The sequence below is a fragment of the Pelobates fuscus genome, chromosome 13 (genome assembly GCF_036172605.1).
Source record: "Pelobates fuscus isolate aPelFus1 chromosome 13, aPelFus1.pri, whole genome shotgun sequence".
NCBI classification, from domain to species: Eukaryota; Metazoa; Chordata; class Amphibia; order Anura; family Pelobatidae; genus Pelobates; species Pelobates fuscus.
In genome coordinates, this window is record NC_086329.1 from 26,008,172 (window position 1) to 26,031,857 (window position 23,686).

The 23,686-nt window shown below is 39.4% G+C and overlaps 1 protein-coding gene across 3 annotated transcripts in view; it reads right to left on the reverse strand.

The window, feature by feature from the left end:
* Positions 1 to 6,225: 6,225 nt before the first annotated feature.
* ACTN1 (actinin alpha 1) overlaps positions 6,226 to 23,686 on the reverse strand; it is an 87,565-nt gene continuing 70,104 nt past the window's right edge. The window contains exons 13-22 of one of the 3 annotated variants that reach the window (XM_063439594.1): positions 22,572 to 22,680; positions 21,757 to 21,897; positions 20,976 to 21,158; positions 20,650 to 20,784; positions 15,965 to 16,144; positions 15,066 to 15,212; positions 12,835 to 12,915; positions 12,322 to 12,387; positions 9,909 to 10,067; positions 6,226 to 7,218 (exon numbers count right to left, since the gene is read on the reverse strand). In XM_063439594.1, the coding sequence (XP_063295664.1) occupies positions 7,060 to 7,218; positions 9,909 to 10,067; positions 12,322 to 12,387; positions 12,835 to 12,915; positions 15,066 to 15,212; positions 15,965 to 16,144; positions 20,650 to 20,784; positions 20,976 to 21,158; positions 21,757 to 21,897; positions 22,572 to 22,680 (1,360 nt within the window). In that variant the 3' untranslated portion in view covers positions 6,226 to 7,059. The remainder of the gene's footprint in view (positions 7,219 to 9,908; positions 10,068 to 12,321; positions 12,388 to 12,834; positions 12,916 to 15,065; positions 15,213 to 15,964; positions 16,145 to 20,649; positions 20,785 to 20,975; positions 21,159 to 21,756; positions 21,898 to 22,571; positions 22,681 to 23,686) is intronic. The other 2 variants (XM_063439593.1, XM_063439592.1) reach the window with 2 other exon arrangements.

Genomic DNA, 23,686 nt, shown 5'->3' on the forward strand with positions numbered 1-23,686 from the left:
ATAGAGCACTAAACAGTTCATGCTTTCTGTATAGGGCAATAGACAACTCTATCCAAGTATATAGAGTAATAAACAGCTCTAGCCAAGTGTATAGAGCACTAAACATTTCATGCTTTCTGTATAGAGCAATAGACAACTCTATCCAAGTATATAGAGTACTAAACAGCTCTAGCCAAGTGTATAGAACACTAAACATTTCATGCTTTCTGTACTGAGCAATAGACAACTCTATCCAAGTATATAGAGTACTAAACAGCTCTAGCCAAGTGTATAGAACACTAAACATTTCATGCTTTCTGTACTGAGCAATAGACAACTCTATCCAAGTATATAGAGTACTAAACAGCTCTAGCCAAGTGTATAGAACACTAAACACTTCATGCTTTCTGTACTGAGCAATAGACAACTCTATCCAAGTATATAGAGTACTAAACAGCTCTATCCAAGTGTATAGAACACTAAACACCCCATGCTTTCTGTATAAAACACTAAACACCACATACTGTCTGTATAAAGCAATAAACAGATTTAGCCAAGTATACAGAGCACCAAACACCTCATGCTTTCTTTATAAAGCAAGACAACTCTATCCAAGTTTATAGAGTACTAAACAGCTCTAGCCAAGTGTATAGAGCACTAAACACCCCATACTTTCGGTATTGAGCACTAAATAGCTCTATCCAAGTATATAGAGCACTAAACACCTCATGCATCCTGAATAGAGTACTAAACACCCCATATTTTCTGTATAGAGCACTAAATAGCTCTATCCAAGTATATAGAGTACTAAACACACCATGCTTTCTGTATAAAGCAATAAACAGCTTTAGCCAAGTATATAGAGTACTAAATAGCTCTATCCAAGTATATAGAGTACTAAACATCTCATGCTTTCTGTATAAAGCAATAAACAGCTCATACTTTCTGTATAGAGCACTAAACAGCTCTAGCCAAGCGCATAGAGCATTAAACACCTCATACTTTCTTTTATAGAGCACTAAACAGCTGTATCCAAGTATATAGAGTACCACACACACCATGCTTTCTGTATAGATTGATAAACACCTAATGCTTTCTGTATCAAGCACTAAACAGCTGTATCCAAGTATATAAAGTAGTAAACACCTCATGCTTTCTGTATAAAGCAATAAGCCACTCAAGCCAAGTGTATAGAGTACTAAACGCCTCATGCTTTCTGTATAGAGCACTAAACAGCTCTAGCCAAGTATATAGAGTACTAAACACCTCATGCTTTCTGTACAGAGTGATAAACATCTTAAGCCAAATATATAGAGTTCTAAACTCTTGTGTAGAGTACTAAACACCTCATGCTTAGTGTATAGATCACCAAACATGCCATGCTTAGTGCATGGAGTACTAAATACCTCATGCTTAGTGTATAGAGGGCAAAACACCTAATGCTTAGAGCATATAGAGCATGACACTGCTTATACCTACCAAATGTCCATATTTAGTTGGGGCAGTCCCCATTTTGGACCCAAATCCCTCTGTCCCTTTTCCCCCCCCCTATCATAATGGCCATCTTTTGTATGAGCTCAGTATTCTTGCTGAGTCTAAGTATATACCAAAGCTCCACAGCAATAATATTCAGTAAATTATTATTATGGTTTAGTACTTAACCAGCGACAACATATTCAGTAGCGCTTTAGAACGGAGTGTATACAGACAAATAATGAACACATACTGATACAAAAGAAACAGAAAGACTATGCCCATGAGATTACAATCTAGCAGGGGTGAACACTAAACACCTCATTCCTTGTATAAAGAGCCATAAACTATTCTAAATAGTGCTATGGATACCGCCAGGCCCACATTTACTGAACTCAATTGATAATGCGTCCCTGACAAAGGTGCCTCTAATAGCACTGAAAATGTGTTAGGACACTTTTTCACAGTTTCACTATTTACTCTTTATAGTGTCATACCTCTCTGCATTAGGAGGTATGAAATCGGGACAGTGGGCAGACCTTTAAGGGGGCATTGCCAGTGATGCAACTTGTGAAACCATAATGGCCATACCTGCTCATAAAAGAGCCGTATCAGCCTGGCTTCAAGAGCACGCCAGTCTGACAGACAGCCTCTCAGCTGTGCCAGACATACAGGACAATTGGGATCTCTGTAGTGGTAGCTTTAATTTTGATCTAGTGTAGCGGTGTGGTAGGTTGTTATTATTATAATTATTATTGCTGGTATTTATAAAGTGCCAACAGATTCCGCAGCGCTGTATTAGTGGAGAACATTCAATATACACACACAAATACAAAAGGTAGAGAGGGCCCTGCCCGTAAGATGAAATCTTGCCATTTAAGCTCTTTTATACAAAGTGCATAGGTACATAGCCCATGAGCTTACACTCTAAATGATTATACAGCTGAGGTATAATTAGATCTGTACCTTTTATAGGTTTCAAGCAGCATTGGTAGGATACTGTGGCCTCGGTATTAGACTGGCTACTAGCGACCAGCTAGGCTTTCTAAAGCCTTTTGGACATGTCTAGCGGGCAAATATAGGCCTGGTGACTGAAGTACCCATAACTCTCTTTAGTAGACTTGCGCAAAAAAATGTTTTTCTTATAAACAAATCAATGAATATTAATTAAAAATATTTTTTATCCACACCTAAACAAACTGATTTGTCCAGAAAATCATTTATTGCAAAGACAATGCAATTTAGAGTATGGATTAAAAGCATAATTAATTGAATGAATCAATTTATTTCTGGATGAAAAATATCTGCACAAGGCTAGTCGTTAGCTGTTGTATGATCTAGTTCCTATTCGTTTATTCTACACTCACGTTGTAACACGTTCTCACTGACATAGACAGTGTCACTTACACGCTATCACTAACACAATCTCACTAACATACACTATGTAACTTACACATTCTCACTAACACACACTGTCACTTGCACACTGACTGACAGACCATGTCACTTGAACACTCATTAACACACTCACAGACGGACTGTCACTTGCACACTCACAAACACACACTCTTACTAACATACACAATGTAACTTACACACTCTCACTAACATACACGGTCACTTACATACTCGTACCAACGCATTTTTACTCAAACAGAAAGTCACACTTAATATATACACATACACACATACACACAATTTACAACCGTGCACAGAATAACCAGTTTCCTTTAGCCTCCAGATATGCCATACCTGCGCTAGTGCTGTGAATGAGAAGGGAACCAGCCTGCAGTAATTTGTATTATTTTTATACTGGGGGAGTAGGGGAGCACTGCACTGTAAGCACAGCCTGCTCCTTGCTAATTCAGAGTGTTTCACACAGGCATGGGTCAGCTGGGATACCAGGTCATGTCCCGGTGTTCACCGGTAGGACAATTTCACAGAGTCAATAAATTTGATAGAACACGTGCCCTGACCTCTGGTATCCTGACACATGGTTGTCTGGCTAAGGGGGTATTCTGAGAACCATAACCACTACTGCACATTTTAGTGGTTATGGCACCACATGATTCGTTTTAGTCAGCTGACAAAAGGTTTAATGGTTACCTGGCTTTGTCTGTCACCTGTGGTCCTTCCAGCCAGCACTGCGAAAGCATAAACATCACACTTTTGTATCTACAAAAATATTAAAGAGAGATACTATAGTGCCAGGAATACAAAGCTGTATTTCTGGTACCATAACTCCCTCTGTCTCAACCTTTGTTTTCGAGGTAATGAATAAGTACATTAAAGTGAGGACAAGTCAGCATGTAACCGGGGTATTCCGTGTCCAACTTGACAAGCTCTATGTTCCATTTTTATCTCTCTGCACATTTTAACCCCTTAAGGACACATGACATGTGTGACATGTCATGATTCCCTTTTATTCCAGAAGTCTGGTCCTTAAGGGGTTAAGACAGTTTGTGATCCAAGTACAGTGACCTGTTGTGAAACTATACCAAATGCTTTAGAAAAAACTTGGAAATAAATGACATCAAGTGGAGCAATCGGATTTATACTTTTTATGCTGCAGATCCAAAGGAAGGCGAAAAACCTATTTAAAGCAATGGCCAAGTAGGCTTTAAAAAGAAAATAAAAATATCTTGACTCCATAATGGCAATCAGATATCTCTCTTTGGATCAACACCTGGTTAGATACATTGATCAGCCACAACATTAAAACCACTGACAAGTGACGTGAATAACATTGACAAGGGTTGGGGAAATATTAGGCAGTAGGTGGACAGTCTGTGCTTCTGAAAAGGTCCAAATAGTGATGTCTGGACGACTGGGTCAGAGCATCTCCAAATCAGCAAGGGGTGTGCTTGTGGGGTGTTACAGGCATGCAGTGATCAGTAACAACTAAAAGTGGTGCAAGGAATGACAACCAGTGAACCACTGTCAGGGTCATGGGTGCCCAAAGCTCATTGATACACATGGGGATCAAAGTCTAGTCCGTCTGGTCCAATCATACATAAGAGTTACTGTAGTTCAAATTACTGAAAAACGTAATGCTGGCCATGATTTAAAGGGGTCAGAAAACCCAGTGCGTCACAGTATAGGGCTGTGTAGCCGCAGACCGGTCAGAGTACCCATGATGACCCATATCAACTGCTGAAAGCGCCTTGGGGCACCCAATGGGGATGCGAGTGTAAGAACTGGACCAGGGAGCAATGGATGAAGGTTGATTGATCTGATGAATCATGTATTCGTTTTGATCAGGTAGATGGCTGGATGCATGTGTGTCTTTACCTGGGGAAACGATGGCAGCAGGATGCAGTATGGGAAGAAGGCAGGCTGGCAGAAGCAGTATTATGCTCTAGGCAATGTTTAGCTAGGAAACCTTGGACACTGGCATTCGTGTGAATGTTACTTTGACAGTACCACCTACCTAGAGATTGTTGCAGACCATGTACGCCCCTTCATGGTAATGGTGTTCACTGATGGCGGCGGCCTCTTTTAGCAGGATAATGAACCCTGCCACACTGCAAAATGTGTTCAGGAAAAGTTTGAGGAACATTAAAAAGTTCAATTTCAAATTTACCAGATCTCAATCCGATTGAGCATCTGTGGGATGTGCTGGAACAATTAATCTGGTCCATGGAGGCCCCACCTTGCAACTTGCAGGACTTAAAAGGATCTGGTGCCAGATAGCACAAGACATGTTCAGAGGTCTTGTGGAGTCCATGTCCCAATGCATCGGAGCTGTGTTGGCAGCACGAGGGGGACCCACACAATATTAAGCAGGAGATTTTAATATTGTAGATAATTAATGTACATATTTATATCCGTGAATATTCTATTTTTATTTTTTAAATCCAGGCTATAATATATATATATATATATATATATTTTTTTTTAAATCTACAGCATCTGACTCTGTAGAATTCATTAATATTTCTTAATAGCCATTCCAAGCATTTACCAACTCCAAATGTAAAAGAGATAAAAGTAGTGTTATTTCTGGTATGATGTTTGGATACCTATTTAAATCTACCAACATCTAGTTTATGACATTCCACTAAAGAATGGATAAAGAAAGATTAAAACAATCATGTGGCTCATGGCTCGAACTTTCAAGCCCAACCTTGTTATCCAGGCCTAAAAGTTACTCAACCCTGCAAGCCTAGAGTGTCCATGGCACACTCACCAGGGCTGAATTTAACTCGACAGTTGCCAGTGGGCGAGTGCAAGTTTTTAGCGCCGGTGCGGCTATTACTAAACTAAGCTCTTAAAATACCAAAAAAGGTGTATAGCATACTGAAGCCCAACCTGCATACCAAAAGGCAGCACACGACAAATAAAAATAAAGCTAAGATTTATTGTGGTCAAACTGTCCTGTGACCCAATCTCTTATTTAAAAAAAAATTCCTGGTGTGCACGTATAGATTTACATAAAGGTTTTTTAGAACTGCTAATTCACAATGCAAAACACACATTTACAAGGGTACTATCTGTCCACTTGAAACAGCAGGCCCAACATTGACACCCGTGCAACCTGAAACTGCAATACCATGGGAAATATCCCATAAGATGTCTGCAAGTATATATTTTGTTAAGATTGATGAGCTGAAAAGAAAAATCAAAAAAACATATGCATATATTTTTTTTTTTTTATTGAAAAACATTTTTGATGTTCGTAGTATCCCTTTAAATTGTTGGGTTTCTTTCTGTGAGGTTTTAATGCACTGATATTTTACAGATAAAAATTAAAGAGTAACCAATAACAAATGGTTAAAATTAAAAAGTATTTTAATAAAGGTCTGTGACAAGCAATATTGAGAGCATATTATTTAAGCATTGTATTTCCCAATCATTTCAGCAAAATTAAAAATAAGTTGATGGGCAGGCCAAAGCAATGCTTTATTTTAAATTAAATACTGGGTGAGGGGGGAGTCTGCAATTACCTGGTTTTTATTTTATTGAAAAACAAAACATTTTTTTTTTTGTTTTTGTTTTTTTTAAACGGATCTCTTTCTGGATCTTAAAGTGTGCCAAAGGAGTACACTTGTAACTCAATAGGTAAATCGGACTTCTAGAAGAACGTAACGGTTTAAATTGCCAAAGTGACACTTTTCTGGAGAATAGGGGGGAAAAAAGCAGGGCAAGCAATTTATACGAAAGAGAGTTCTTGTTTTTTGAAAACATGGTACCAAAAAGCAAAATAAAAATAAAAATAGAGAGATGGAACATTACATTTCTCATATCTGACACAACGGAAGATTTATTAAATGTATGTTTTGGCAAAAAAATACATTCCATAACATTTTATTCCATAATAAAATATGCATTTTAAACGTCTTTAGTAAAAATTTATTTGTAAACTGTTGGGGTTTTTTTTTTAGGACAGACTCTGAACAGGTATTTACCCTACCAGCGCTCAAGAGGAAACTGTTTCCGGCACTGGGGTAAAGGTGGGGGGGTGTAAGGTAATAAACCAAAACACAAGAAGTGATCAATTGGTGAACTAAGAAAAAAGACACAAAGTGTGAAAAGCTGAAACCATTTTGCATACAGAGAAAGATGCACAATGAGCACTGCAGTGACACGGAGGGGAGTTATGAAGGGTTAAAGGTCACTTTCTCCATACAATGCTGTAGAGAAAGACATGTAGTCTAGCGCTCCAGGCACAGCATCATGTCCTATGTATGGTGCCATCCTAGCAATGCAATATTCAGCTTGATCAGGTGGGAGCTCCCGACGCAGTTCATCGGCAGTTATGTAATTCTACAAAAAAAGAAATTAAATATACAGTGTTAAAGGGAACATACATACACAGACATAAATACTGTATTAAACTAATCTCTTTAATATATACTTTTTTGTATCGGGATGGATTGACGTGTTTTTTTTCCCATCAAAATGTTTTATTTATAGGGGACACAAAGCCCAGTGTCATTATACCCACGGATGGAAGGTGTGTGTATATATAAAAGAATAACAACATGGAAAACAATATTCAAAAATCAATGCTTTGTAGGTCTCTCATAGCTAATGCATTTACAAGAAAAAAGAAAAACAGGTGGTGACTGAACCAATCATAATGCTTGCATAAGTTTTTTTTTCTGGTATTGAGAGCTAGCAGCTGAACTACATTTCTCAAAATCCTTCTGGATAATACAGCTACAAGTGATGATGTTACTAACAGAGGACACCCCCCCAGGTTAATTAAAAAAACAAAAAACGGAATAACCTACTGTGAACTGATCTTTGCCTAATCTGTGACCGAATCTTTGCCCAGAGCATACAAGAGTATTTGTAAGGCCCCTTTAAATGCATTACTTATTTGAATACCTAGTAACATGAAATCGCAAGTAATCATTGTACAGTATTCCCATTAGAACGAATGAAATACCATATTATGGTAAAAAATATAAATTAAATTGTTTATCATCATGTTCTCCGTGACGTAATGGGGAACATGATAAAAAGCTATTACAGGATAAAAAGTAAAAAAACAGCAGGGAAACAGGGAAAACAAATACAAAGTTATTTGTTAGAAATCCCTATAGGAAAGCACTGAGTCAATGCTTTCATTTGGAGAAGGCCTAATGCACATGTGGTTGCTCGCTGCGCATGTGCATTAGGTCCCCCTTCATCAGCAGATGCTTACAGAGGAGGAGCACGACCCAACACTGAGGGACATCCTCACCGAGTATGTGTGTAAATAATTTTAACCCTTTATTTGCATACAGCTTTCTATTCCTAACACTATAGTGTTCCTTTAACATTAGAATCAGTTTTCCCATGTGGACATAAATGTGGCAAATCTGTTGGAAGACTCAAAAATTCCTAACCAAATTTTTAAACTTCCAAGTTCCCTTTCCCATGGCTGGTTCCTCGACTGTCCTGTGGAGCGAGCAATTTCCAGTGTGGCATGAAAAACCGTATTCTACTCTCTCCTCCAGCTCTGCTTCACTCCCACCCTATTTGATTGCCATTTCCTGTCCTATTGTGTTTTTTACCCCACCTCCTATAGACTGTAAGCTCGTTTGAGCAGGGTCCTCTTCAACCTATCGCTCCTGTAAGTTTTCTTGTATTTGTCCTACTTATAGTTAAATTCCCCCTCTCCTAATATTGTAAAGTGCTACGGAATCTGTTGGCGCTATATAAATGGCAATAATAATAATAATAACAAAATTGGCAGCATAAAAGACGCTTGAGTGGGTATTATTTTCGTGGTTGCTTCTGCTCATTACCTTTAAGATGTCAGCTAAAACTAAGGGTAATGTGCTCAAAAGCTGTCCTACCATACCATGGGTGGTATTGTGCACAGCGACCGTTCCGATTTTCCGCTTCCAGACCATCACTTGCTGTCTTTCCTACACTCAGCAGTCAGTGAACAAGAAAAGTCTACTGATGGATGGGGGCGAATATCATTTGTTAGATTTCTATTTACAGACACTTCTTTCCCGCATGTGGCGGTAAGTCAAATAGAAAACACAAACACTATAGTAGTTTGTGTTGAGTGGTCAAATATGTCTTGAACAGGACGGGCAAGTTGGTCAATTCTTAAATGACTGTGCTCTAAAAGAAATATGGCTATCCCTCTCCGACAACATATTGCTCACCTTAAAGGGACACTATAGTCACCTGAGTAACTTTAGCTTAATGAAGCAGTTTTGGTGTATAGAACATGCCCCTGCAGCCTCACTGCTCAATCCTCTGCCATTTAGGAGTTAAATCCCTTTGTTTATGAACCCTAGTCACACCTCCCTGCATGTGACTTGCACAGCCTTCCATAAACACTTCCTGTAAAGAGAGCCCTATTTAGGCTTCCTTTATTGCAAGTTCTGTTTAATTAAGATTTTCATATCCCCTGCTATGTTAATGGCTTGCTAGACCCTGCAAGAGCCTCCAGTATGTGATTAAAGTTCAATTTAGAGATTGAGATACAATTATTTAAGGTAAATTACATCTGTTTGAAAGTGAAACCAGTTTTTTTTTCATGCAGGCTCTGTCAATCACAGCCAGGGGAGGTGTGGCTAGGGCTGCATAAACAGAAACAAAGTGATTTAACTCCTAAATGACAGTGAATTGAGCAGTGAAATTGCAGGGGAATGATCTATCCACTAAAACTGCTTTATATAACTAAAGTAATTTAGGTGACTATAGTGTTCCTTTAAGTAAACCACTCTAGAATGAGAACACTATCCACACAACAGGAATGATGATGACAATTGGGAAATTAAAAATTGTTCAAGATTTATTTTAATAACTTGTTTGTATTGAATAATGACCTTCTCAACTGTGTAGTGTTCTTAATGATTTAAATGCATCGTAAAGTTCTATTAAATATAGTTAATAATTTAGAAAGCACATGAAAAGGTTAAAAACATCTTTGTGCTGCAGGTTCTTCAAACCTCAAGCACTGAAAGGATTGTATGTGAAGAGACAGTTAATAACTTCATACAAACCTTATCCCCAGCCAGAACCTTGAAAGAAGCCATAACCTGGTCTGCCGTGTCCGTGTCTGCAGTCTCACGAGACATAAAGTCAATAAATGCTTGAAATGTTACCACTCCAAGTCTGTTAGGATCAACGATGCTCATAATACGAGTAAATTCCGCTTCACCCTGGGAGGAGGACATTTACATATATCAGTTATTTTTTGGTGAACTACACGCACTTAATTCAAATTACAGATTGCAGCTAAACCCATCTTTCACAGCATTCCAGTAAAACATAATGGTGCTTTTAAAAAAGTATATTAAATTGCATCATTTGCAATATACACTTAGAAAAATCTTAATAAAATTTTGAATAAAAAAAAATAAAAAAAATAAAAAAAAAGATTTGTTAGAAAAAAATAAATAAAAACGGGGCAAAAAAAACATAAAAAAAATGGCATAATAAGATTATGCTTCTAGTAGCATTCTCTCTTTGAACTCCATGATTTTAACCCCCTTAAGCACCAATGAGGGCCTGGGTGTTCAAACAGTTCAAACAGAGCACTCCCTCTGCTATTTTAGCAGGAAATTCCATGCTGGCAGATGGTATATATAGGGACCAAACTGGGATGAACGCATGGTTCACCATTGGTATCCAAGGAGTTTACCCTAACCCTGACAGGTTTCTGTGAAATTACCCATGATCCTTTGCCAGGCTTGGTTAGTGACGGAGCATCGGATATTTCACTTGACACCAGTTGGCCCTCCCTGGTATATTCCAACGTTTTTGAAATTATTCAATATTTTACTTTCCATTGTGACTAAGCATTCTTACACAGCTTGCTTTCCTTAGCAACATGAGACCATAGTCCACATGTTTACTACCACCAATAACCAAATTAAAAGAAAACCTATTTTAAGAAGTTTGCATTAATCTCTGTAAGACAGAGACAGGATTTGGGTTGAGATATTTTACTGCTGGAAAGTTCACAGTACAATCAAAATCCAGCCATTGATTTATCTAAAACAGGGTCTCAAAAATCTTCTTACCGAGAGGGGCAGTCATTTACTCCTATGGGAGTCACAGATCCCTGCTCCCAGACACATGCACAAGAGTGTAGAATCAGACACACACAAAGCAACACACTCCCATAAAACTGCACACTCTGGGCAGCCATATTTAAAACAACGGTTGCAATGCTTTTAAATAGCCTTACCCCTGGAACCTGTGGTGCCCTCCTCAAAAGGGAATAAAGAAAGCTCTCCTTACCCCGAGCAGCACACAAACTGATATTCAGAGTATGTGCAGCTTTTAAGACGCTGCTTGGCCAAAACATGGAAGGGTGAACCTTCAGCGCAAGTATTTGTATTTACTCAAAATAAAATAAAAAAAATATGCAAAAAAATAAAAAATCCAGCCATTTACGAGACTACAGATCACTTTCTTAAAGTTTGGATCCTCTGGATGGAGAACTTTGGACATGCCTTTAACCCTGCTAGTGGCGTAACTCCAGGGGGGTGGGGAGGGAAGGGGGAGTCTGCTATCTGCTCTTCTCACAGGGAGACCCCTTCCTTCCTATCCCTACCATCCCATGAACCTTCACACTTCATTTTAGGTTTCACTTTTCTTCTTAAAAAAAACGATGACACTATAATTCTTGAGCATGAATATTGTTCTGTTAAAATCAGTTGATGACCTTCATTGGGACACATGTCAATATTTTACTTTGAAAAAAACCTCAATAAACACTTAAATTACAAAAAAAAAAAAAAAAAGAAAATACAAAATATGATTTTCTAAAATATACAGTTGCTTCTGCAAATGTATACCAAAGAAGAGAAGTACCATGTACTTGGAAACCAGAGTAATCTGAATGTACCTTTCCTGGTTAAACACTTTTATCATCATATTATACATTTCTAACTCCCAATTTCTTTGAGGACTCAGTGCACGATACATTTTTAATAAAATATAATCCAATCCAATATATCAGGGCTCAAAATTTCTGCTCACCAGGAGTGAAAATGTAGCACTGGCCAGTAGAAATTCACCCCTGTTGAGCATACTTTGGCTTGCAGTGGCTAGTAACTTTTAAGGTCTAACTAGTGGCAAAGGACTTCAAATTGTAAGCCCTTATATATACACACACACATACATATACACAGCAATGATAGACAGAGAGCTCGGTAAGTTCGTCCAGCACAATCAGCTAGTCAATGCCACCCAGGCTGGACAAAACAGACCGTGATAAAAGCAAAAGGTTATAGATTATTAAAATGCTGTGCATATGTAGGTTTGTTTTTTAATCTTGTTAATTGAATACAGGATTTAGTACTGCTAATTATACAGGATAATAGAATAATTCCACTGCATATTGGGTGTGTGCTAGGAATCATATGGAACTCTCACAAATCAGGACTAAAAACAGCTTTACTTTACCATATTGTAACCCATGGAGATAAGACAGGCTCGGAAATCATCGCTATCCATCATACCAGTCTTCTTCTGTTCAATAGCAAAGAAAAAAGGAAGGAGAGTACAGAAAGTGCAAGGAAGTTCAGAAAACAGGACAGGCAGAAAACAGGCAATATTTTAAACCCAATGGCAAGTGAAAACCATAGAGTGTATGAATATAGAATGGAAAACAAATGGGAGTGTTAATATCACATAAATGGCACCAGTTGACAAGGATACAAGTCAGGGGCATAACACATTGTGATGGAGGATTTATTGGATAGGATTACAATGGTAGCAATGGAAGCCATTGGGTCAAAGGATAGAAAGGACAACATTTGGAAGGTAAGAGGAAACAAGAAACGAAAGGGAGAGAAACATTATTTCTTTTAAGTAGGCAAATAAACCAAGGTTAATCTTCAGTTCCTGGAGGAAAACACAGTATTGTCCTGTCCCTGGTGTTATATAAAAACAAGCATTCAATACTTTTTCCAGTACCTGTGGGTCGTTTCCAATATCGTAACCAAGGCTGATGAGACAGGCTTTAAACTCCTCAGGGCCAAGCGTGCCGGAGTGCTCCTTGATACATTAAGTGATGTGTCCAGGGCATGCCATGCCAAAGATGGGTGAGAAGGGTGAAAGCAATGTGGAGTGGTAAGGCATGGTGGCATGATGGATTGTGATTTGTGTACCATGCAGTGGGAGCAGCAGGAAAAGACATGCAGATGACAGACGAACAAGAAAACAGAACAAAACACAGTTACAATTTATATTGTGGTCTGGATGCGTAAAACAAATTGCAGTACGGGCTTTAGCAACCTGACTGCTTAGGTATATTTTATTAGTCTTACAAGGAATTCTGGGTAAGACCACACTGGGGAAAATAATATTTATCAACACCAGGTTAAATGCAGGAAATGAGGGCAAACAATGCATTGTTACCCTGGTAATATGCTCTCACCTTAACAGGTACGAGGGCCAAGGTTTGAAACTTAAAGGGGAACCATCACTTCATTTTTAATATTATCATACTTGCCCTCTATAGTTCACAAATACGTTTGTGAGATACAAAAATTAGATTAAATGTCGAAAATTGACACCACTGTATTTACCTCTATCTTGGAAATCAGAGTTACCACTTTGGCTCCCTCTAATTCACGGTTACAAGCTCTGCCCTTAGCACCTCTCCGTCACTAAACACAGAGAGAGGAAAAGGAACAGAAACAACGTCTCCGCTTCTTCTCCTCTAATGCAATCTGTGCCCTGACCGTGCCTTGACTGAACTGGAATGTAATGTATGTTAAAAATCTAGAAACTGACAAGTAAACGAAAACTGATAATGATTTTCAAAGTTTTGTTTTCAATGGTGTAACTTCTAGAAAAGTGGTGGTATTACTTTGAACAAAGGGAAGGGCCTCTCTGTATGTTACATTCACTTTTAGAGAATGTTTGAGGAAAAAACCCTCTAGTGAACAAAGCTTACTGAACAAACGTTTAAGTTATGCAGTAAGCCATTATTTTTGTGTGCGTACCCAGAATTCTTTGCTTCACACAGCATGTTATCTGCATATTATCATGCGGCATACAACCTTGTATTCAGTATGAAACAGTGAGGTTAGAAAATACCATAATCAGGGGTGCAACAACAAAAACAGACACATTTTTCCTAATCTAAACCTTGCCCATGTCTAGATGCATGCATTCAACCGTCCCTGCTACAATGGATTTAAAGGGGCAGCAGAACGGTCACCATGATAAGAATTCACTCTATAACATGCACTCTGCATATTAATCTATTTGCCACCCGGTGTTCGCATTAAAATCACCATTTGTGTCCAGACTGGCAGACTGGATAGCTCCAGCAATTCAAAACAGGGTGAAGACCCATTGTTTGAATGTGTACATTATAAAAGGGCCCACCTCTTATATACTCTATATACATTAAAAGATGCTTGACCAGCATTAGGGAATTGTAGTTTACCAAAACCTATGACGCTGTAATGTAATAGAGTTTTCACAGCGACTAGTAACAGAGTCTGAGTGTGGAAAGGAGTGTGGGGAATGATTGAGTCCACTAGGGATAACAGTGAGGACTACAACCTGAGCCAGGGAAGAACTTTATTCTTATAAGATGGCATCTCAAGCAGCTGAGAGATTTAATATTGGTTAGTATGTAAACACATGCACACTTACCATGAGCAGCAGAAACCGCAATGCACAGAATCACGCCATTTAACATGCACATCAACATTGACATGAAACAGTCACATGTATAACAAGGTCATATCTATGGACACATGCACACTACTGCACTTACTAGTTAATGGCTAGCATTAGATACTTGCCAACATTTAATTAATAAATAAATATAAATCCACCCCCCTCCCAAAACATAAGCTTTTAATAAAGAATTACAAGGACATAACACCACTTTCAAATTCGGTTTTAATGAAAGCGAGACTGTAGGGGCATGACCATTACACCAAAAGGGTTTCATTAAGCTAAAGTTGTATGGTGGCTATAGTGTCACTTTAAGGTCGACAGGAATCTTGGGACTTTGGGAATCTGTTGGCCACACCTGGTTTAAAGGATTGTGGGCACAGCAATTGACTAGGAGTGGTCTGGATGTACAGAATTGTTGGCAAGCATGCAATAATAAAACGTCCCCCATGCACTATGTTAGGAGTTACTGACACAACAATGGGTTTTATGGACAGAGTCAAACTTACCCGATCAAAATGATTGAATGAGTTCCTGAATTCATTCATTTGTTCCTGGCTAATGCCTTTTGCATCCCTTGTAAGGATCTGATTTTCCACCTCATTGATAGTTCTAGCAATGGTGGTCAGAAGCTGTTCCCAGCCCACGCGGATGTGCTGAAATTAAAGAACATATGCTACAAGTTTCTGTTAGATGTTTGGACTTGCTGCCCCTCCTCCAATAAAGGGTATACGGTAATACCAATTATTATAATAAAAATAAAAATTAAGAAGATGTCTAAAAATGAAGAATTTTCACAGCTGTAATCCAAGAAACCTGTATGAGACTACGGGTTTAGTAGTCCATAACGCCACTGTGAAGAAATATTCTTATCAACCAAAATTCGATAAATAACAGGAGAACATCAACACAAAACCAAGACCTGGCCTCAACAAATAAGGATTCAGGTCACTCATACCTAACAGAGGATCAAGCTCATTTTATATTTCTCTTTCTACAAGAACACGCTTTACAACACTACCAGATCCCGCGGGAGTCCCCAATTCTGCTCATGCTGCACTGTCCTGGGTTTGTTCCATGGTGCCCCCCATCAAGGGACATTAAGAAAGAGTACTAGAAAGCTATTTGTGCTCCTAGGGCATTTTGCCCATGACCTGAGCACTTTAGACATTCTTTGCCATCTGCACTCTGCTCATGGGTTGAATGCTCTGGGCAGAGTGCTTTCCTTAGTGGGCAGAGAACCTCTTTGTCAGCACGGCATGCACAGGCATTGTAGCAAGCCAAATTCCTTAAATCCCAAATCACTTAAATCTCTGTCCCAAGCAGATACCTAGCATGTTGGGTATTGGGCATGAAGAACAAATATATTTATCTTGTTATCCGTTTTACAAGACGAGCAGAGACTTACCTCCATTGTATAATTAGTGTGCTTGTTATCAAATATAAGTGCTTCTTGTATTTGCTGGTGGTCACTCTCCAACTGATCAATCTTTGGTTTGTAGTTAACAATGCTTTTCTCATACTGTCGCAAATGATTTATTTGGTCCTCCAGAGTCCCATGCATTTCTATGGCAATGCGGCCAATCTCCTAGGAACGACATGCGTTACAGATAATTACAAACAATGCCAAGCAACAACATAATATGGTTTATTCACTAAACAACAAACTGCAGCGAACTCAAACCTAATTGCAAGATTTAGGAAATTCGGTCTGATTTGGAAAAACTCTTCAAGTGAGCTACATCACAGTACAGAGACAAAGCCAACACATATACTTAAAGGGAGACTATAGCCATCTAGATCATTTCATCTTATTGGAGTGGTCTGGGTGCAGTGCCCCTGTTTTCTTAAAAGGAAAAAAATACAAAGTTTCTTTCCTAGCACTATAGCCATCTATAAAAACTCCTACATCACATACCTGATTAAAGTCTGCAGGGGGACCTAAAGCACATGCGTGGCAAGTGCTTGCATTAGGACTATCACAATTGGAAAGCATTTTATTATTATTTCATACTGGGTTTTGGGCGACACAGAATGTCCTCATGCAGAGTGTCCTAACCACCACAAGTCTCCTAACCACACTAGAGGTGGAGTTAACCCTCCAAGATAATTTTTGCAGTTTCTCAGAAACTGCAATAAATACAGATGCAGGGTTAAGGTGCCTGGAAAACTGCACCTAGGCCACTTCAATGAGCTGAAGTGGTCTGGGTGACTAAAGTGTCCCTTTAACCCTGCAATGTAAAACAGTTTTGCATTCCTAACACTACAGTGTTCCTTTAACTTTTTTGTGTGTGTTTAAGTTGTCTGTGTGTGGCAGCTACCCTTGAGACTTGTATCCCCCAAAATCCTCTCAACCAACGATAGATCTTTGGTTGCACAAAGAGGAGGTGAAAGGTGCGAATACAGCCCCCCCCCATCTACATCTTGGTGAGACACTTGTGGGTGCTATAAATCTATTATATAATCTATTATATTCGGCGAGTGCAATCATTGGAAGACTGTGTGATAATTGATAACAGTGTTATGCTACGTGCAATTCTTGTATTTGTTTTTTAGATACACAGCTGTTACCCCAAATGCTATATCTGTATACATTCACAATATGGCTGTTTTAGACAACATTTTGCATTTTCAATTTCCGAATCAAAAACTTGGTGCTCAGTGAACAAACTTCTACAAATCACTCAATTGTTTACAAAAAAGAACCATTTCCTCATATGATGGCAACTTCTGAAATACATACATACCGTATAAGCAACATTGTAAAAATACAGAAATCTAATTATGCATACTTTTTGGGAAATCCCTAAATTAAGCTTCGGCAGATGAACAGGGCTCGGATTGTTTTAGATAACTGCTTAGATCCCATATTTAGAAATATAGCTTAGAATGATTCTATTGAAGTTGTACATGGATTAGAGTTCTAATAGATAAATCATGAATGGCCGCAGTGATTTACATGCAACCGCAAGGAATTCTGGGTTTGGTGAGTCAGTGTATTCACTACACAATAGGCTACAATTGTAATTTGGAATTCATGCTTGCATTTCCTCTTTTCAAAAAACATGTCCTTTTTCTGGATTCGACCAGCTACTAAAAGTCCCTTTAGTTTTGGATTGATGAGTCAGGTTATAATTCACTGACAGCTTATCAGAGTTTGCAAAGATATGATTCACCGGATGCCTTAGAACTGCCATTTTACCAGGTAATTGGCATATTTCTCTGTCTCTCCACACATGGTTCTTATGAATATCCAGATCAGCATTTAATACATCATATAAAAGATTCTGCTGTTGGTCCAATCACCGAAAAAAGGCAACCTGAACTGGTTGGACCTGCTAAACAGCTTGGAGCCTGAATATTATCGAAACGCTAACCCAACACCCCTGGCACAGATGGGCAGACAGTCCCAGAAGTCCCCCCTGAATCCACCATCAGGATCCAGAGACATGGGGGCATTATTGCAGTGGCACCATCCAGCCAAAATGGCAGATCACGGAACTGCAATGACACCTGCGGAACCTGTACAACCGGACCCACCACCTGAGCAGGTACCTTGCACAACTGAGGGCCCAGATGGGTCTGCACTGGTCACACAGCAAGACTTCCACAACTTGGTTCAGGAGATCAAGACTCGCCTAGCTGCTGACGGGCCGTTGTCAGAGCAGACATGCATGCAGTTGACAACAGGGTGTAGGCCTTCAGAAGAGGACATAGCTAAAATTAATCAGGGACTTTCAGACCTCCAAGACTCAATCCTAGCAATGCAAATCCATCAACAGGCTCTCTCACTCCATTATATAGCACTGGACGACAGGTCACGGCGCAACCACCAGAAGATCAGAGGAGTACCTGACACAACCACACCTCACGAACTCCCTTACTATATGAGGAGACTTTTAGCCTCCATACTACCCCCGACTCACGCCAAGAAATTCACCATAGATGGGATCTACCGACTACCAGCATCAGGCAGAGCTACCTCTACTGTGGTACGGGATGTGATCGTCCACATCACAGGATAAAAGACTCCTGATGTCAGCACTCCAAGGCAAGGCGCCACTATCCTTTGAAGGGACAAGTCTCTCCTTCTACCAGGATCGCACTAGGTCCAAGCTACAATGGAGAAGATCCTTGAATATCGTAACCAGTCACCTGAGAAAAGCCGGTGTGGAATACCACTGGAGATCACCAGGTTCCTAGTGGCCACTCACAATAAGACTGTACATAAAATCTCCTCACTAGCAGAGGCACCTACCTTCTTTAAAGCCATGGGTATTCCGTCCAGAAGATCACTCCAGACTGACACACCAAATCGAATAGATGGGACGCTGAAATGGCTGCACCCTCTAAATCAAAGGATCATCCGATCCTACACCCTGAAACCGGACTACACAGAGGGACTTAACACCCACCTGCGGCTCGAATGCTTATGCTATGTCATGTTTGTTTTCGTTAATATTTTTACAACTATCCTTCTAAGTTTAATTGGTTGACACATGAACGGTGCACGCTCACCTTAACAACACGCTCCTGCGTCAACATGATAGGACACTGCCCAAATGCAAAGAGGTAATACCTCACACATATCACCACTCAAACAAACACCCCCCCCCCCCCCCCCACTGCGGTTAGGGGCACACCTAGAAGACGGCCTGACACTATCACCCTGCTTGGGATACAATTCTGTCCATAGCCACCATATGGCCGATTTCCCTAGGCACTTAGTACCCTCTTGAATAAATGTCGATGTTTAAGTTAAATACTGCTGCAACACATACCTCTATCCTGTCAAATGAAGACTCATGTTTCTCATCTTATGTGCAAACCCTCCTCTTTATTTCTGTATCCCACTGTGCATTGATATGATTACAACAAAATTTCAATTAAACAAAAATTTTTTACGTACACTATATCATAACCTACCGTATATACTCGAGTATAAGCCGACCCGAATATAAGCCGAGGCCCCTAATTTTACCCCAAAAAACTGGGAAAACTTATTGACTCGAGTATAAGACTAGGGTGGAAAATGCAGCAGCTACTGGTAAATTTCTAAATAAAATTAGATCCTAAAAAAGTTATATTAACTGAATATTTATTTACAGTGTGTGTATATAATGAATGCAGTGTGTGTGTGTGTGTATGAATGCAGTGTGTATATGAATGCTGTGTGTGTATGCAGTGTGTGTATGAATGCAGTGTGTATATAATGTATGAGTGCAGTGTGTGTATGAGTGCAGTGTGTATGCAGTGTGTGTGTGTGAGTGGGCATTTTATTAATTATTATTATTATTTAATTATTATTGTAATCTATATATTTTTTTGTTATTATTTTTTTTGTATTATTTTTTTTTTTTTTTGTATTATTATTTTTTTTATTTATTTTTTCGTCCCCCCTCCCTGCTTGTTAGCTGGCCAGGGAGGGGGGCTCTCACTCCCTGGTGGTCCAGTGGATGGGCTGTAGGGGGCTGTCAGGAAGCTGTAACTTACCTTCACAGCAGCTCCTGTCAGCTCCCTTCTCTCTCCTCCGTCCGTGCAGCTCCCAGGTCAGCTTCCTCTGCAACTCTCGCGGCCGCGCGGAGCGTTGCCACGGTAACCCGTGGCAACGCTCTGACCCCGCGGCTCTCGCGAGAGTTGCAGAGGAAGCTGACCTGGGAGCTGCACGGACGGAGGAGAGAGAAGGGAGCTGACAGGAGCTGCGGTGAAGGTAAGTTACAGCTTCCTGACAGCCCCCGGTCCTTGTCTGTATTATGGCAATGAAAATTGCCACAATACAGACAACTGACTCGAGTATAAGACGAGTGAGTGTTTTTCAGCACAAAAAATGTGCTGAAAAACTCGTCTTATACTCGAGTATATACGGTAATACAAATAATACTCTGTCCTCAAACCAGCTTTTCTTAAAACCGATTTAGCTTGATATATACAAAGAATATGACCAATGAAGACTTAAGTGAAATAAATATATATCTATATCTATATCTATCTCATAACCTAAAGGGTTCTAACCTATGATTTTATATATTTGTCTTTAAAAAGATTTCAGACCGAAACATTGATTCCACGAATATTTAAAGTTATGGTCTGCACCTGCATCTTTGTTTGAATCCACGGCCCAATGACGTTGGCTTGTGCGGCAAATTGTTTGCGCAGGCGTTCATTCTGCTGTTGTCGGGCATGTTCCTCCATGAGAGCCTGGTCTCTGCGAGGCACCAGCTGTCTGACCTGCGAGCAACACAAGATACATCATATTATTTCCAAATAGCGCCCAAATACCCGAATCATTCCATTGTAACCAATGACTAGCAAACTTGATGCACCTATACATGGATCGACATCATTTTATATAAAATGATAGGAAAGGGGAAAAAATAAGTAATTATACTAGACAAATTTGGTTTCCAGATTAACCTTACATGATCCCACTTGTTGTTGATTTCTTGAGGTGAGATCGCAGTATAGGGGTTCGTTCCAGACATATTAACGTGGTAAGTCTGTGCGATCTTTGAAACCTCATTGTGGATCCCAAGTATTGCTTGTCGCTCTTTGTCGGCTTCCGGTAAGGTTGCCTTGAACTGCTCATGTGCAGATGTCAATCCCTAGGCAGAAAAATAAACAAAAGATTAGCAGAAACGTAATTTATTACAAACATTTATAGGTGGCTATAGACAAACAGGATCTGTACACTAAACAAAGGAACTATGCAACACACTGTTGACAGTAACTCTACTTTGCCTTTGCAAGAACATTCATTTAAAGACAAAATAATGACTCGAATACATTTAAAAATACCTGGATGCGAAATGAGCAAAATATTTTGTATGCAATATCTATAAAAAGGATGTAGATTGCATAAAAACAAAAGAAAAAACACTAGAAAATACTGCTTAGATATGTAGACTGTCGAGATTCAGAACAATTCAAAAGCACACAATTTTAAGTATTAAACATTTAAAGAACAGGATAGAAGACAAAAAGAGCCAAGATTCTTCCGATTGCTGAACAGATTTGCCAGTGTATCTCTAACCCTCCATCTGGATCCATGTGAATGATTTTTAAAGACTTGCTAAACAGAGCTAAACTTTAGAGTATTGAAATGAATCTTGATGGTAGGGGCCAAGTTACATTTTCACATGCAGATAACAGCACTAGCACGGTAGTGTCCATAGCAGTACATTACGAAATGTGTGAGCATACCTGAATTTCCTCAATAGTATGAACAATGAATGTGTCCTGCAGATCTTCCATGGCTCCTTCCATCCAGTTGTTGAAAGGAGCGGCTCTCTTGGCGTACTCTAGATAGAGCTGATCAATAGTTTCAAGCAACTTTTCTGTTCTCTGCATGGCCAAACAAACAGAGGGAATTCAATAAGAAAACCAAAAAAAGTCTTAATTAATAAAATTGTAAAAAATAAAAACAAAAAATAAAAATAAAAAGTTCAATAAAATAAAAATCCAGGTGTAGTTTGTGAATCTGTCCGATTTACCGCATACTCTCAAGTAGTAGAGGGAGTTGGCATGTTTGTCATGTTTTCCTGGACACATAACGTCTTTGATCTATTAGGTAGGACATGAAAAGTGCCACCCCATAAAATATAGCATTCATAGGTTGCAGGGACAAAGTCGCTAAATCTAAGTGCAGCTGTGTCTTCAGCATAAAAATGCTACAATTTGCAGGTCAGCGCTTTTCATGTACTGGTCCCACCAATCCTTTCTTCAAAATATACTGCCCATCACCCTCTAGAACTGATGTGTGAAAGAAAGCATTGTGAATCTGGCAACCCTATGTACTATGTATTATTAGCGCCAACCGTTCTAGAAAGGGGATATGAAGAAGGCTTTGCTCAGAAGAGCTTACAATCTATTAAGTGGCTTTCCAGTTCAAGGCAGTGATGTTACCCCTGCTCTAACGAGCCAATATAACCAACATTTAAATACATGTTTTCTACGGCTAAGGGGAAGCATCTTTAAATATTAGGACGCACACATTGGTCCCAACAAACAAGTCATACCTCCAATGCCTCTCTGCGCTTCTGGGTTAGAGCCCCTAGGTTATCCCACTGATCACAGATTCGTTGGCACCTGGCATTGACGCTCGGAGAGTCATAGTAATTTAGTTCACTAAACAGGGACAGAAAGGCAAGAGTTAAGCAAAACTGGAATCATGTTGACCACATGCAGATCAATGTGACACACGCATCTAATTATAAGCAGGCTGGCAGAGGAACACACAGTTAGCGATTATCTTCTATTGACTTTTCCACTCCGACAGCTTAGATTCAACACAACAAGCCTGATGGTGCCTTGGGCAAGGAACCCACAGCTCCAATACATTCTCATTAAATCAGGAAGTGGTAGCTCCCTGTGATTGTGTGTAAGCTCTATTTATTTATTCTTTAGAATAAATTGTCCAAATGCTTTTTTATGATCTTGAGAATACCATAGAATAAATAGCCTGCAGATAAATAGCCAACATTCTAATTCCAAATCAAGCTATACAAACACTTCACGCAGAAGAAGAAAAAAAAATTAGAAGCAAGTTTTAGCTTTTATAGTTTAAAAGTTTTAATGTTATAGTTTAAAATCAATTGTATTACAACATGTAACACCATTTGGCACCCCTACATCAGGATTAATGAATTCACAAGGTGAGATCTATCAGGAATTCAAAGTAAATGTAAAATTTAAGACCAAAATTTAAAAGCCAAATTTAAGGACAAATTGTAAAAAATGTTTAAATTCTCCTGACAATTCTTAGTTTCATGAATAATATGGATGACTCAAGGTTTACTACCCACTCACGGAACCAAACTTGATATATAAACAAGACAAACAAAGTTGTCTTCCTGGCACTATAGCCCCCCCCCGCCTCCAGATAAGACCCCTATCCGATTCAAGCATTGATGCCCCTCGGTGCTGGTTCAGGCACCTTCCCTGCCTATCTGAGCCGGCACGGGAGACCTTATGAACATGCGCAGTGATGGCCGTTCGTATTAGGGCTTCCTCCATAGGAAAGCATTGTAAAAATGCTTTCCTACATGGTTTGGGTGAAACTGGATGCCCTGACGCATAGCATTAGGATGTCCAGCATCAGTTAGGCAACCAAAAGTCACCCAATGACCCGGAA